This window comes from Cricetulus griseus, chromosome 2 (assembly GCF_003668045.3).
Source record: "Cricetulus griseus strain 17A/GY chromosome 2, alternate assembly CriGri-PICRH-1.0, whole genome shotgun sequence".
NCBI lineage: Eukaryota > Metazoa > Chordata > Mammalia > Rodentia > Cricetidae > Cricetulus > Cricetulus griseus.
In genome coordinates this window covers 363,783,026-363,798,939 of record NC_048595.1, presented here as the reverse complement: position 1 = coordinate 363,798,939, position 15,914 = coordinate 363,783,026, and the positions used below count along the sequence as shown (strand labels likewise).

At 45.1% G+C, this 15,914-nt stretch overlaps 1 protein-coding gene across 3 annotated transcripts; it reads right to left on the bottom strand.

Annotated features, from left to right (window-relative positions):
- Nucleotides 1-6,828: 6,828 nt before the first annotated feature.
- Fastkd3 (FAST kinase domains 3) lies at nt 6,829-15,907 on the bottom strand. 3 transcript variants are annotated; one of them, XM_027400115.2, is made up of 7 exons: nt 15,780-15,907; nt 13,452-14,910; nt 13,189-13,274; nt 10,799-10,973; nt 9,661-9,730; nt 8,850-8,964; nt 6,959-7,196 (listed from the first exon to the last, which is right to left on the bottom strand). In XM_027400115.2, exons 2-7 carry the CDS (start codon nt 14,887-14,889, stop codon nt 7,098-7,100), a joined length of 1,983 nt encoding a protein of 660 aa, XP_027255916.1. In that variant the 5' UTR covers nt 14,890-14,910; nt 15,780-15,907; the 3' UTR covers nt 6,959-7,097. The 3 variants fall into 3 exon arrangements, with proteins under 3 accessions (XP_027255915.1, XP_027255916.1, XP_027255917.1); XM_027400114.2 differs by lacking the exon at nt 8,850-8,964 and having other exon boundaries at nt 6,829-7,196; XM_027400116.2 differs by lacking the exons at nt 6,959-7,196; nt 8,850-8,964 and having other exon boundaries at nt 9,711-9,846.
- Nucleotides 15,908-15,914: the final 7 nt, after the last annotated feature.

Below are 15,914 nucleotides of genomic sequence, written 5' to 3'. Positions count from 1 at the left end.
AACAACTATTCACCTCAGACTGTGGACCAAAGTAACAAGCACAACAAAGCACAACTTGGAGAATAACTGAGTTTGTTGGGGTTATTTAAAGGCATTTATACAGGAATGGGTGACCTACAGAGGCAGAGACAACTAAAGACATCACCAAAATGTCCACCCCAACACATGTGACCACTCACAAAATTCAAACCCTGGAGAACATATGATTTAGACAGCTCCACCAGTTAGAGAGACTTCTCCAGGCAGTTCCACTTACTCTTTCCTCCTCCAGCAACTTCCTACTGCTTCCATAACCTTAGAGAGATGGTGTGTGTATCTCATTAGTTACAGGAACTTTGTGAGACTTGTGAGTTGTTTACTTCCTGAGCTCATGAGCATTTTCCTTTCTTTGCTGGAGGGAATATTTCAACTTAGAACTTGAAGATCTTAAAGAGACCCCCCTCCAGAATGGAACGTTTGAACCACAGGATATTGCTAAACAATAGGAGAAGATTTAGAACTCTGGCCAAAGTTGACCAAGCAACAATTTTGTGGGTTTGTTTGTTTGTTTTTTGTTTTTGTTTTTCTAGACTGAAAGCTCTTGAGGGCGAGGCTACTCACATCTTTTTTTATTGTGGATAGCTCAGTAGATACTCAGCAAGTATTTGATGTTGTTCATTTAGCTTGAGTTTCCTCTAAAAAAAAAAAAAAAAAAAAAGACTCTAACCAGGCATTGGATGCTCAGGAGTTATTGGAGGGAGGGGGTGGCTGGAAGGACTGAGAAGCAGGAGAGGCCATATATCAGACCCTGGTGTTGGGCAGGGACCTGGAAATTTCGAATCCCTTAACACTGAGGTTGGCATTTGAAATGCAAGCCGATAGGATCCACATCACCACTGCAAGCATGTGGAGCATGCCATGCCCAGAGAGCACCTCAGAGGTTGCATGCAAACAACATGGACATGGGCTGTACCTGTAATCAACATAGACATGGGCTGTTCCTGCTCCTTCCTTTCCATTGAATGAACCAGCAGCACTTAAATCCAAAGCAAGGGGGGCTGTGAGAGGTGGACAGAACAGCAGAAAGACAAACAGAACTTTCAACTCTTGAGGTCTTAACACCTCATACACAAAAATAAATTGTGTGACCCCATGGTATATTTCAGGTACCTGAATGGAATTCTAGGGAAAGCAAACAAGATGAATGTCAATGTGTTTATGTGTTTTAAGTCCCTGGCATCCTAACTTGCAAAGCCCCATGCCAGGAAGTGGGGGGAGCATGAAGACCCTCTAAAAGGATGTTACTAGAATAGAGACAAACACACGGAGATCAGATCAACCTTATTTCATATGCCAATCTCAGTGTCACAGGGATGTGCCATTTCTAGGTCCCAGCCCTACAGCACAGACTTTCCTCTCAGAGATGCCACTGGTATCTCGTTTTATTTACCTCTCTTGCTCAGGACTGTCATTCTGCACTTCCTTTTACATGGCTCTGATGATGTGGAAACTGTGCATACTAATGGCTGTATGCCTGACACCGAAGTGTTAAATGTACCAGAACCCTGCTGCCTGCGTGCCTCCAAAGAAAGGCTCCATGAATTCAGAGAAACAGGCAAGTCAAGAGAGGTGAGGTCATGGGACCCACACAGCCATGGAAAGCCTGCACTGTTTCTCTTGAGAGACTTGGTTAGACACCTTCCTGCTAACCCAAGACAGGGGAGGGAGAAACGAGAGGAGACTGCTGTCTGGTCTCATTAGCTGTAACGTCAGCACGTCATGAGCGGCACACATTCTATATTTATGCTGAATTGTCATGCACCCTCACTGAGGCTAGGAAAACCCATCCAGCTCATTAGATGGATGATAAAACCGAGATGTGGGGAAGCTACATAACTAGGGACAGATAGTTATTGTGTTTTAAAATAGCAACATAAACTCATTTAAGTGGCCCAATGTAATTGGACTTTAATTCACAGCATCTAACATATCTTAAAGTTAATTGGCATAAGCACGCCTCTACATTTGGTCCGCTTGGAGTCTTAAGGGATGGACCTACATGCACTCATGCTTGTAGCTCAGAGAAGGGCTGCCCAGCTGGGTTTCCCTGCAGATTTAAAGGGCATCATGAAGTCACATATACAGGCACAATAACATGTTCACACTAGTCTCTAAGTCTGTGCCCAAGCTGTGGAAAAAATGAGGACTAACAAGAAGAGAGCTGTTGTCCACCAAACCCATCTTAACTAAATCAGGACATGGGCCAGGGTTCATGGTCAGGCTGAACAAGCTTTTACCTCATTAGATTTCCTGTCCTTAAATTAAAAAAAAAAAAAAGACAAATATTGTCAGTGGTGTAGAAAGCATGAGGGTCACTGGCTTTTACAGTTAGCTGACTCACTGAACTGATCAAGTCCTTTGGCAACTTAAGCATCATACTTCTTTCTGCTTTAAAGACAAATGCAAGGTAATCAAAAGGAATGATTGATTAGAAAACCTGTTTTTAAAAAATACATTTTTGGGCAACAACTAGTCAAATAATGGATCTAAGCTACAATCAGGGAAAGGTTAATAGAGAGGGAGGAGAAACAGAGACAGAGACAGAGACAGAGACAGGTGAGAACTGACTGAAACTGACCTTAAACTAAACTCTGGGTGTCACTCAGTGGGAATTGCAGCAGACATAGGGACAGGTTAGATGACAGTAAATCAACTATGTTGGCCATTCTACATGGTAGCTGATTAATTTCTCCAATAAATTAATGCTCTGAAAGCCAGGTGGAGGAGGGGTAGCTGTAGTCATCAAAAACATAAGTGCTTCGTAGCTACAAATAATATGAGGACTTTGCATCCTGATTCAAGCACAACAAAGCATAGAGACAGCACGGGAACCATGATATTGTCCTGATATGAAACTGTAGAAAGCAATTATTAATTCTGTTAGCTGAAATAGTGGCTGAATGGTTAGAAAAATGGTTATAAATGTGCACTGAAGTATTTAGGGCAAAATGATATAATAGCTTGGTTTTTCTAGAAGCACTCCAATAAAAAAAATAGATGGAACATGACTGAAAAATTATGGTAATTTGTCATGCTGAATAAAAGGACTCATGGATCCATTATACAATTGTTTCAGCCCTTATGTGTGTTCAAAAATTTTCCATAGTAGCAGTTTAAAAACAGTGGGGTTACCAAGAGATATTATTTCTTGCAAATGCAGAGCCCAAAATATCAGTTCAGCCAACAGACAGTTTGTTGTGTGCCAGAGACTGTGGGAAACATTGGGAAGAGGTGTTTGTTTTTCTGAGAGATGAGATTCCAGGTGCATGCAGGCAAAGTTTCTTCTGATGGATCCCCAACAGCCAAAGAACATTAACATAAAGTTAGATTTTTCTGACTGGAGGAGCAAGGGAAACTACACACTGGAGGAAGTATAGTCATTTGCCATGTGAGGAATAGACAGAGTTCTCTTGGAATCCGGGAAAAGGTGGCAGGCAGGCCGTAAAACCCAGTAAGGCTGGGCTGTATAGACTCAAGCAGAACAACTTGTGAGTGAACACTTAGCCTACTGAGACGATGCTACATCTGTGAATGGTTCTACCCTAATCTTCCTAGTTAAGTCTATGGTCAGAAAATTGAGGCCACTTCTGTGTCAGAGTGACCCATGTAGCTCAGATCCTGCAGGCCACAGAGGGATTTCCCTGGAGGCCACAGAGGGATATCCCTGCAGGTCACAGAGGGATGTCCCACATGGCTCAGACCTTGTAGGTTACAGAGGGATATCCCTGCAGGTCACGGAAGGATGTCCCATGTGGCTCAGAACCTGCAGGCCACAGAGGAATGTCCCTGCAGGTCACAGAGGGATGTCCCTTCAGGTTACAGAAGGATGTTTCTGTAGGTCACAGAGGGATGTCCCACATGGCTCAGATCCTGCAGGCCATAGAGGGATGTCCCACGTGGCTCAGATCCTGCAGGCCATAGAGGGATGTCCCACGTGGCTCAGATCCTGCAGACCACTGAAGAATGTTCCACTCCATCCATCTGGTTTCAAACAGCACAGGATTGTTGGCACTGTGTCCTCAGCACTAATCAGAGGCATTTATTAGCAAGCGGTTGTGTTCCCCCATTAAAGACATTCCTTCACCAACCCTCACTATTAGCTGTGTGAAACAGCTTATCTGAGGAAGGTGGCATGTATACCACAACACACTAGCACCCAATATTCACTGAGCACTTACCACTTTCTAGGTGCTGGGCTATGGTGCATGTGCTCTCCTCATCTCACACCACCTGTTGACCCCACATCAATCTGATGAATTCCAGTTTGGGAAAATCTCAGCCTTAGTTCACTACCCGAAGCCAAGATTTCCCCTCTCGATTTGCAGCACTCCTCCAGCAAGTGAGCTGTAAGAATATTTTTTTTAAATAGGAACCTGATTGCTTGTTTCCCTAAAATTTACCCAATTTTCTTCTTCCTTCTGAAAACACTTGCCCACAAATGAATCAGCCAGCCAAATCAGGAAGAAAGGAAGGGAGTAAAGGAGGGAGGGAGAGAAGGAGGGAAGGAGGGAGGAAGGGAGGGAGAAAGGAAGGAAGGAAGGATTCTTGTATCTAAAGATTTCCCATCCATCAGACACCACTTCATCCCAGTATAATTCCTGTTCCTGCCCATCCAGGTCTGGTTCAGGCAAAAAGAAGGAAGCAAATGTAAGGAAAATTTACTTTAGTTCTCATTGCCTTCCTACTTCTGACCTTCTCCCTCAGTGTGCCACACACACACATGAATGCACATGTCTGTTCTCTCTGTGTGTCTGTCTGTCTCTCTCCTCTATATCTCATATGCTTCATTCAGGTTTGTTGCAGCTCAGTCAGACCATAAACTTTGCTGCCACCTAGTGATAGCCTAAGAGACTATCATTGCGGCTTCCAAAGTCCACTTGCCTAACAACTTTCACCAGTTTGCCATTTTCTCTGTACTTTGTAAATATAGCAATATTAGTCCTTATTTAAAGTTGTGAAATACATACTCTTTGTGCTATCACCTGGAAATGCTCACTGCCACAGCAAACAGACACAAGGATCAGAGACAGGAAGATTCAATCTGTAGAGAACTTGCTACTACGACAGTTTGCCTAATTCACACTGCTTGCTGAAGCCAGAAACTGTACTACCTAGCCTATTTTTATAACACATACACTTACAGGTTTAATGTTTTGTTTTGTTTTTTTTTAAAACCAAGACAGGATTAACTCTAGCCTCCTTTCCTGTGAGTGTCCGATTTGCTTTGTTTGTGCCAAGCACAGCAGCCAGGGTCCCTGTGCCCCAACTCCCCACATTGATCTAAAACAGCCAACAAATCATGCTGTGACCTTTGCAGATGGGTTCTACATGTGCTTACAGAGAGCCACTGCTCACACCGGGTATGTGTAAATATTATATTACTAGTGCAGTCTTTGCAGATGTAACTTTCTTAGGATAAGCCTTAACATGTCTGAAATCCTTCTAAGGAAGTGTGGACACAGCCCTACAAGAATACCACACAAAGACCAGGATGCAGGGTCATGCAAAGAAGCAGAAACACACAGACCTCAATGAGAAGATGTTCAGCCATTTGAAAAGGCAACAACACGTGTACACACACACACACCCCTATGGGAAATAGGTCGTGTGTAGATGCCAGTACAAACTAAGGCACTCTAGGGACACTAGAAAAGGGATGAAGCGGTGAAGCATTCTCTCCTAAAAGTCTTCAAAGATGCTGATCTCGACACCATGACTGGACTTGGAGCCTCCAAACTTCGAGGACTGCTATGACCCACATACTTTATTTTTAGTATTGTTACAGTATCCCTAAGATATACAATGAAAACCTGTCCAAATTTGCTTTCTATTGCTGAAATGAGCCCACAACCAAAAGCAACTTGGTCTAAGAAAGAGTACGTGTTTAGAGGTTACAGTCCATAGCAAAGCCAGGGCAGGAACTCAAGCAGGAACCTAGAGGCAGGAACCAAAGCAGAGACCATGGACGAAGATGCTCACTGGCTTGCTCCCTGGTTCCCTGCTCAGCCAGTCTTTTCCCAGCAGGCTGGGCCCTTCTACATCATCTAGTAATTAAGAAAATGCCCCGCAGGCATTCCCACAGGCAAGTCTGACCTGGGCCATTGAGGGCCCCTCTTCCCATGTGATTAACTCCAGGTTTGTCAATTGAGGCTACTTTCATCAGTGTTCCCTGTGGCTCAGATCCTGCAGGCCAGAGGGACGCCCCACAACACAGGACTCTCTATCAGAGATTGAACAGAAGTCCGTGATGAGCAGGTAAGGAAGCTGAAATGAGCCAGGCTCCAGGATTATTGAACCTCGATACTTATGCTGTTACTCATCAAGGCCACAGTGACACAGTACAGGACTCATCACTAGCGCATGCGTCCTCTCGGAGCTAATCCACTACTCAGAAAAATGCAAAATGACCTAAACCCATAGGCAGCAGAGACACAGGAGTCTGGTGTCAAAGTGCTCGGCAGAGAGGTAAGCTGCACCTGCCGCTGTGTAAGGCCACAGACTTGCTGTGGTGGAACCCAAGTTTCTAGATGCCTCCCACATGTGTCCTCTGAATCTGCAAAAACCGGGACAAAGCAGGACCACCGATGTACAGAACAATGTAACTCTTTCTCACTCCCTCTGGGAGTCCCCCAAACCCAACCTAAACAGCTCTGATTTCTCACTCCCATCCTTCTTACCAAGTATCACTCCCACCAATAAGGGAAGTGAAAGATAAAATGTCTTCCTGACCCAAACACCTCTAAGAGCATGGCTTTATTGGCAGACAACTCCTAATAACAAGACATGCAATTAACTGTTTCTCATTACATGGCTTTATTGCGTTTGAATGACCCTGCTTGATTCAGTCAAGGCACCTATGACATCGCCATTAGGTTTTTAAATTTCCCACTAATGCACACATAAATAGTAATTTACCACCAATACACTTATACACGGTATAGAACAGCCACAGGCCCTTTTCAGACCCCAAGTCTGTAAATGCATTTCCACACAGTAGCTGACTGGCAGAGTCATTTGTCTCGTTTTTCACTCTTGAATCCTGTAGCCGGTTTCCTTTATTACCAATGGACAGGAGAGCTTTGAGAAAATAGTTTCCTTTGTAAATACTCCACCAATTCAAGTCTTGATGTAAGCAACTCCAGCTCATGATAGGGAACCTGTCAGGGGAAACGAAACCATTAAAGCATGCCACACCAAGCAACTCTGCTGTGCCTCTGCTGTGTCTGACCCCCTCCTCCAGCAGAGGGAGCACTCACTCAGGTCACACCTGACTCCTGACCCTGGAGGAGTTCCCAGCACCTAGAGCAATGGTGGCAGAGGGGAGCAGAGAGGATGTGAGAGCTAAGTCTACTCATTATACTCAAGATTGAGTCTCGGGGTGGGGGTAGGGAGTGGGGGTGGGGTGTCTGTGTTAACTGCAAAGGGACAAGAAGGGAAACTGAGCTGAGGGCCGATGAACCATTGGAGTTCACAAAAGCCAGAGACAGACCTGGCTACAGAAACAGCAAGGGCAGAGGGAGAAAGTGGAGAAAAATGGAGGGCTTGAGATAAGGAGAGTGGAGGGGGTGGGGCAGGGGAAGAGAACAGAGAAGGATGGGGAAAGAGGGAATAGGGAGGGAGGGGGTGGGGACCAGCATTGGGAACACGGGCTAGGTAGCAGGCCATGTGTCAGAAGGGCCCGCCTGTGTGCAGACTGGAAAATGAATGCTCCTGAATGCTAAGACAGAAGTCTCTGGTTTGGGTTAAAGCAATGAAGAAACTTTCTGAGCACACACTGCATGGCTAGCTTTTAGAAAAGGAATTCAGGATTGAGCACGGTACCACGGAAAAGCACCAGACAGCAAGCCAGAGTGGTGTTAATACAACTGGGGACATGCCTGTCCATGTTTACTTTATTGCAATGGGGACATGTTTGCCCATGTCTACTGCAATGGGGACATGCGTGTCCATGTCTACTGCAATGGAGACATGCTTGTCCATGTCTACTGCAATGGGGACGTGCGTGTCCATGTCTACTGCAATGGAGACATGTTTGCCCATGTCTACTGCAATGGGGACGTGTTTGCCCATGTCTACTGCAATGAGGATGTGTTTGCCCATGTCTACTGCAATGGGGACGTGCGTGTCCATGTCTACTGCAATCCCCAGTGGACCTTACAAAGTGCCCATTGAAAACGTAATGTTGTAAACACTAAGGACAGATGAAGGCCCTGAACCACCTTTCTTGATTTTCCCACTAAATCAGACAGAAACTGAAGCAAAAGCTATTCCAGGAACTTAGCAATTCTAGACAGTGATAAGGAAATAGGTATGTGCCACTTTGGAAATTCTAACTACAAAATGCAGGTCAAGTAATGTAAACTTAAGATATAAACTAGACAGAACATGGTTATCATCTGCTGGAGTGTCAGCCCACTTACTGTTAAAGCAAGTTAAGATGGAGGCTGGGCCTATAAAATCCACGAGCAGAGACAGAGAGGGCTTGGGATGAATCCTGCCCTTGCTTAGACTGCAGATGCAAACCATACCCAGCTGGGGCCTTTGCCTGTGCATGAGCTGACAGAACAGCACTTAAGCTGGCAGTGCACAACTATAACTAGGGACGTACGGACAAGACTGCAAATAGACAGGGCAGCTGTCATGGCGGGACCATGCTGTCCACACCCCTGCCACCTCGCTCATCTGGGGGCTCCCGATTCCGTCTCTCTACTCATGGTTTGCCGTTCACTCCACAGTGGTACTGTGTGTCAGCGTACATAGCTGAACAAGCCAACCTGGCATGGAGACTGGTTTTTCAAGAGGTGCCATACCTGAACAACCTGGTAGCCCAGCAAGCGCAGGTGTCTTTGTTTAATGGCCTCTTTTCCCAGCAGGTGCTTAGTGTCAGCGCAAAACCGCTGTGGCCCATCGATGCACAGCGCCACCCTGAGAGACAGCAAAGGCAACTGTAACTCAGGAAACAGGTAGAGTATTTGTCTAGCTGCCAGAGATTATTTGAATTTGTCTATTCTTATGTGTCAATATTGTTTTTAAATGAATCATAAACAGATTGTCCTTTAGTCCCCTGGGAAAACATTTAATACTATTATTGTTTGCCAAAGGAAAGGATTTTCTAAAAATGGTAAGCTCAGTACTTCTTCTTATTGAAAACAATTATTTTCTCACAATGTATCCTGATTATAGTTTCCCCTCCCTCCATTCCTCTCAGTTCCTCCCCATTTCCCCTTTTTCTCCCCTCCAGTCCACTCCCTTTCTGTTTCTCCTTAGAAAAGAACAGGCTTCTAAGAGATAACAACCAGACACAACAAAATAAAGTGTGTTAAGATGGAGCAAAAACTGTCATATCCAAGTTGGACACTGCAACCCAACAGGAGGAAAAGAGTCCCAAGAGCAGGTAAAAGAATCATAGATGCACTTGTTCTCACAGTTGGAAGTGTCATAAAAACCCTAAGTTAGAAGCTGTACTGGGCACAGAGGACCTGGCGCAGACCTGTGTGGGCCCTGTGCTGGCTGCTTCAGTCTTGGGAAGTTCAGGGTTTTCATTTCCAGAGTCATTCATGTCTGCCCTAAGAAAAGCATCAGTTTGCTAAGTCAACTCTTTAAACCCACAACTTTCTTTACCTTTTATGGACATCCTCCTCCACTGTGAATGGCAATACAAATCCATCTTCGTCTAATTTAATTTCAACATCTGGCAAAAAGAAGAAAAGGAAAAGTTCCTCGTGTAATACCCTCAACAACATTATCTTCCTGCGTTCCCGGAGCTGGTTTCACATCTTCAATATTGCCTTTATCGGAGGGCCGAGGCTGCAAAGCAATGGCCACAACCAACGGTGAGAACAGTAACTTAACCAGCCCTATAGACCAAGCAAGCCAGCTTTGAACTCAGCAGTCACAATTACTCTGAAACAGAGCAGTGTTCTGGGCAGTCTACAGCATGCCAAGAGCCATATCCATCCTCCTCTTCCTCATGTAACCACGGGCCTGAACCCTTCAATTCCGAGTGAAGAAACCCCTTTGAGTGAAGCTCACACCAGGCAGCGCAGACCTCACCTCTGCTTACTGCTCTCTTTCCATGTAAGCAAAGCACCCTACACCCTGACATGTGGGTTGTAAGCATACGCACAGCCCACCCCCCTTCAGACAGTAGCATCCGTTCTGTAAAAACATCCCGGTGAAAGAAAGACATGAGATGTGTCCATAAACAACTGTCTCTTTATGTGATGATTTTCTTTTATTCAACCACCTGAAAGAACAGTGAGGGCAGAGGACACGGACTCAGAACTGCAGCAGATGAGGATCTGTGCCAGAGCCATCTATGTGACCATCTGGGAAGCCGTGTCTGTCTACTGAGCACCTGACACATCAGTGTGATGAGGAACTTGTATTTATTTAAATAGCTACACAGACTAAAGGTATCACACACAGCCCAGGCCCAAATCACAGCAGCAGCTATGAGCATCACTGAGCACTAACTATGTATCAGAGGCCACTGTTCCTTCTCTCATTTTCCAGATCAGGGATCAAGCAGAAAAAGGTTAAGATCCCCTGGCCAGGACATTCTTCTATGTGGCTAATATGTGAAACTCAAACTCAGAGTCCTGGCTCTACACAACTCTGCCAACCCTTCCTTCTCCTTGCCTTCAGGTGCGGGAAGGTTCTCCCCTCCAGCATCTCACACCTCTGGCTATTTAAGTCCCATGTATGGCTCAACAAGGACAGGATGCTCTGACCAAGACAAGACCCCTGAGCTACTTACCTATGGTGTAACAATAGGGTGTCAACACTTTTGATGCAAAATACAATCTCGATCCCAGAAGATCAATCAGTCCAGTCACCACAGACTTGTAAAGATGGAGATCCAGAGGGGTCTCCAGGGAGCAGCATGGCGTGAGGAACGACTTCACATGATACTGAGGAAGGAGCTTGGGGCCCTAAAATTCATACATACAAGCACAAGAAAGGAAAATCAAATGTAAGAGCAGAGAGTGAATTGAAGGCTACTGGGATACAAAATTACTTTATATACATGGTATGCTTCTAGGACATGGGCACACCTTTTTCTAAAAATGACAATACACAGAAGACTGCTATAGCTCATATCTTTTAAATGAGTAAAACACACAAGAACACCACTTTAAAAGCTTCATTGAAATGCTACAAGTTGCTTCAAGGTCATAATCATTCTCCACTGTTGGGGGAAGTGCTTCTGTGTATGTGTTTGTCTTATTGGATGATAAATAATAAAGTACTGTTTGGCCAATGAGGCAACAAGTTAGGTGGGACTAGGAGTCAAGGAGGATTCTGGGAAATGTAGTAAAGAAGTGGTGATCCAGGAAGGAAGTGACATAGCAGGGAGACATATATAAGCAAGGACAAAAAGGAAGTCACCCCTTCTCTCTTCCTCCTGGTCTCTGCTCTGGAGTCGCCATGCAATCAGCCAGCAAGAGAGGGCGCCAACAGAAGGCATCCTCTATAAGATAATTAAGATATATAGATCTATGATAATTAAGACTGAGCTAGCATATAAGAAATCCTAGTCATTGGCCAAGCAGCATTTGTACCTAATACAAGTCTCTGTGTGTTTCTTGGGACCTTAACATGGTGGTGGGCGGAACTCAGGAGGCCTGGCAGAAAGCAAGCGCCCAGGTGGTGGCAGGGCTTAGGGGGTTGGAGTAAAGACTTACTGTTACACTCAAATAAGGTTTTAGTTTGTGTGTTTTTTAAGACAGGGTTTCAGCCAGGCAGTGGTGGCACAGGCCTTTAGACCTGGCACTTAAGAAGCAGAGGCAGGTGGATCTCTGTAAGTTCAAGGCCAGCCTGGTCTACAAAGTGAGTTCCAGGACAGGCTCCTAAGCAACAAAGAGAAACCCTGTCTCAAAAAAACAAAAACAAACAAAAAAGATAATTTAAAAAGTAGATACAATAAAAAACAATAAAAATTAAAGAAAAAAAAACACGTACAACATTCATAACTGTTAATTTGTCTCATCCTGACTTCTTAAAGCTGTAGAGAGACAACTTGTAGGAAACATAAATGAACACTAAACATCTGGAAACACACTCAACACCATTACTGACACATGAAAGCCCTTCTAGAACAGTAGAGAAATGACAAGGATTCAAAGGACTAATAGCACTGCTGCTGGCATGTGCAAGTCATAGCTGTCATCTTCATTTACCATTGGATAAAGATGACATGTATCCCTGCTAGGGGGAAACCCTGCCTTTATCCAAATTTTATTAAAGAACCCCACTTTTAAGTTCAGTGATTTTTAGAAAGGCTCTAGGATGATGAGACATTCAAAGATGTTTATTATAGCAATGCTGACAGAGATAAACCAGCAAAAAAAAAACTAAAAACAAACAAACAAAAAAAAAAACCTGAAATGCTTTGAGAGTGGACTAGCAGAGCAAATGCCACAAAAATCAAAACCTTGACTCAAGCTCTGCATCTTGGACTTGGGAATGGCCGCAGGATGCAGAAAAACAAACCGCATGTCCTTTAGTCAGCCCCATCACTTCAAATGGAAAAAAAAAGCAGATGAGGTGCACACATTTGTTTACCTAAACCTGGGCAGAGAAACTGCTTATCACACTTCTCTTTCAAGGGTAGAAGGGGTGGAGGGAACTTTTATCCTTACAGACATTAGAGCAACCCAAGCAACTTTAAAGACTGGAGTCATGGTTTCTATTCATAAACATCATTCTTTGAACCAGCCACTCTTAGCTGCATGGAGCAGAGAGGGGCCGATGAGGCAGCCAGGCCAGAGGATGTCATTTCCAACTCTACACAAGGTGTGTTCATTACGAGGACAGTGCTGTGTGGGAAAGGTGAACTCCAGCTAAACTACAGCAAAATCTTGGGTTTGGCTCAAGAAGGCTCTTGGGAATAACTCCGTGTCTGTTCAGTCCAGAGACTGACACTCCACACAACAGCTACATGGAGTATGAAGAGCCTGCCAGGGAGTATGGAGTAGTGAACCTCGAATGTTTGATGAAATCTAAGGAACTACACAGCAGGGAAGACAAGAATACAGAAAGGGACATTTTCCAAAGACAAGGCTATACCACGGGACCATTCCAGCTCAAGTCACAGATCTGCATCTCCAGAGGAAATAAAGCCATACCACCTGTCTCTCTTCTCACCTTATAGAAAGCGCACTCTAGGACTGAGGTCATGAAAAGCTGGGTGACTTGTGCCAGGCTCACTTTGTCCAAATATGACTCTTTACCTAAAAAAATAAATGGTTGAGTTTGAATTTTGGCATGCAAAATGAGGGATTATGACCATAAAACAATTCATTCACTCCTAAGGGACATGCTTTTCGATGACACTAGAATTATGAGTCAATGTAAACAGTACTCAAGTACATCGCAGGTTACAACAGTTAATTTTTTAACCACCTCACCTTGACCTTGCAGCCGTTGAAGAAAAAAGGGGCTGAATATTTTTGACATAAAGTTGACCGGGTGGCATTCAATTAGCGAACATGAATGAAGAAGCTTCAGTAGCAACTGTGGTGGGAAATGATGGAAACGAGCGACCAGCACACTTTCCAGCTTCCTAAATAAAGCAGGGGCATTTGGTGGCAAATAATTCAGTTTTCCAAACGGTTCGATTGATTCAGCAATCTGACGAGGTGAGAATTTTTCTGACTGGCAAACAAAAGTCTCAGCAACCATATTGAGGATGGGCTTAGAAAGAATCCGCTTTCTACTGCAGTACTCCATCACAGTGCTGATGACATCGGGGTCCAGGGAGAGGCACAGGGCAGCTACATGCCGCTCTAACGCCTCCGTGAGAAACCTGTCACTGTGTCCAAAATACAGAAAGGCCTCCAAGACCTTCCTAAGCTCTTCGTTAGTAAAACGAGGAATGTATCTCACAACGGACTTGCCCAATTTTATAACCAGTGGAAGGGCGTGAGTCTGGTCAAGAGCCACCAAGGCAGTGAGCACATGGCTCACGGACTTGGGACTCAGGTAGGGAACTATTGAGAGGGTAAAGTTGTTGACTGCATTTAGAAATGCCTGGTGTTTGTCCACTTTTTCAGGACATGCCTGCAGAATCCTATAAACAGCCACAATGTCCTCTGGGGCAAACGTTTTCAAATTTTCACACTGCAGTTGACAAAGAACCAGTTCCAGTGCCTCACAGCCTGAACCTTGAAGTCTAACCAGGCTCTCCCCAAGCATACAAAGATGGTGGGCTTCCAAGCGGCCTCCCTGGAGACGACGCTGGCATTCTGCCACAAGGCTCAGCATTAAGGTACTTGGAGGATCCATGGGCAGAGACTGCAAAACTGTCACCAAGCCAGCACTGGTCAGATGTGAGGGATCCCGCTCACACTGACAGCATAAAGCTTGGAAGATGCTGTTTTCTAAAATTCCTTTTGGCAGCCTTTGCTCGTCATATCCTTTCCCCACCTCACAAACCCTGTGTAAGGCTGCTGATGCCACAGAAACTGGCAGAGTGTCCAGGGTACTTATGAAACTCAACACTTCTTCTGGGGAGGTGCAGCTGTTTAGTCTCCTGTAAGGTGTCTCTTCATCCTCATTCTTAAGACTTTGTTCCGGCCTGTTCCACTTACGTTCTCCAGAGAACCACGGCTCGGCAACTGGGTGAAGATCATTGCCATTTTCTGAGTGGAAGTTTTTACAGTAGGAATGATGGAACCTGACCCCAAACAGCTCGGGTTGTAGGGAACAGAACCAAACCCGGAGACGATCTTTGACTATCTTCCGGACGTGATTATCGGCAGGGTAAATTTTCAAAGCAGCCACAGTTCCAGGTATCCAAAAATCAGATATATGACATAAGTTTCTCCGCAGGGTAATTAACGCCATGCCATCAGATTCACAACTCGCCTTAGTATGAGAACAAAATAAAAAACACCATGGTCAAATATATTGAGAAAGGCGACTTAACATCAACGTTGACAAAACTAAGAATGAGTATCCCAGGACAAAGACTAAAACACAAGACCCTCGATAAAATATATATTAAAGAAAAAGAAAAAAAAAAAAAACAGCAAGGTTTCTCTTCCTAGGAGTCAGGAAATGGAGTCGACCTGGGAAGCCCCTTACCCCTTCCTTCTCCTGGTCCCAACATCCATTCATATCTAATCGGCTGACACCCAGCAATTTCACCATCACTAGGCAGGCTACCCGCCAAGGGCCTGCATACCCCCTTCTAGCCAGTGTCACACAAGGCCTTAAATCTAAACTCCTTGTGTCATATGTGTCGTAAGGATCTCTCTGATTAATGTTCTACATCTAGTAGCATGCCCTTCTCCAGCTGCCTCTTCAAGGCCCAAGCTCTATGGTATGTATGTGTGTATGTACATACATATACATACATACATACATACATACATACATACATACATACACACACACATACATATACATACATATATACACACATACATAGATACATATACATATGCATATATACATGCGCACATACACATATACATACATATAAATCTTTTTATTTAAAGAGGGGAAGAACAGCCCGGCTGTTACCCGGGATTTGAATTTTGCCTCACAGGTGGAAAGAAAACCATCCCAGAAAAGCCATCCGGCGCAGGCAGGGCAAACAGCAGAGGCCGGAGCCCACGAAGCATGCGGGAGCTCGAGTGGGAGACTGCGGGCCAGCGAGCGGGGGGGTGGGCGAGCGCCAATCCCGACAGAAGAGCCGGGGGACCCAACCCCCGACCCGGCACGGAACTCACCGAGCGGATCCTAGCCGCGCGGCTAGACAGGCGCGGAGCTTCCGAGCCCCGGGAAGGTCCGTCCGCTCACCGACACCGTCTCTCACCGGCGGGACATGCCGACGCACGCACCGCGCTCAGGCACCGCCCACATCC

What these genes read in the sequence shown, in the direction of transcription:
- Fastkd3 (XM_027400114.2), bottom strand. Translation starts at nt 14,889, where the DNA reads ATGGCGTTAATTACCCTGCGGAGAAACTTATGTCATATATCTGATTTT. An exon ending in TCAACGGCTGCAAGGTCAAG is followed by an intron (nt 13,275 to 13,451) that starts GTGAGGTGGTTA and finishes TTATTTTTTTAG; the next exon opens with GTAAAGAGTCATATTTGGAC. An exon ending in TAGAGTGCGCTTTCTATAAG is followed by an intron (nt 10,974 to 13,188) that starts GTGAGAAGAGAG and finishes TATGAATTTTAG; the next exon opens with GGCCCCAAGCTCCTTCCTCA.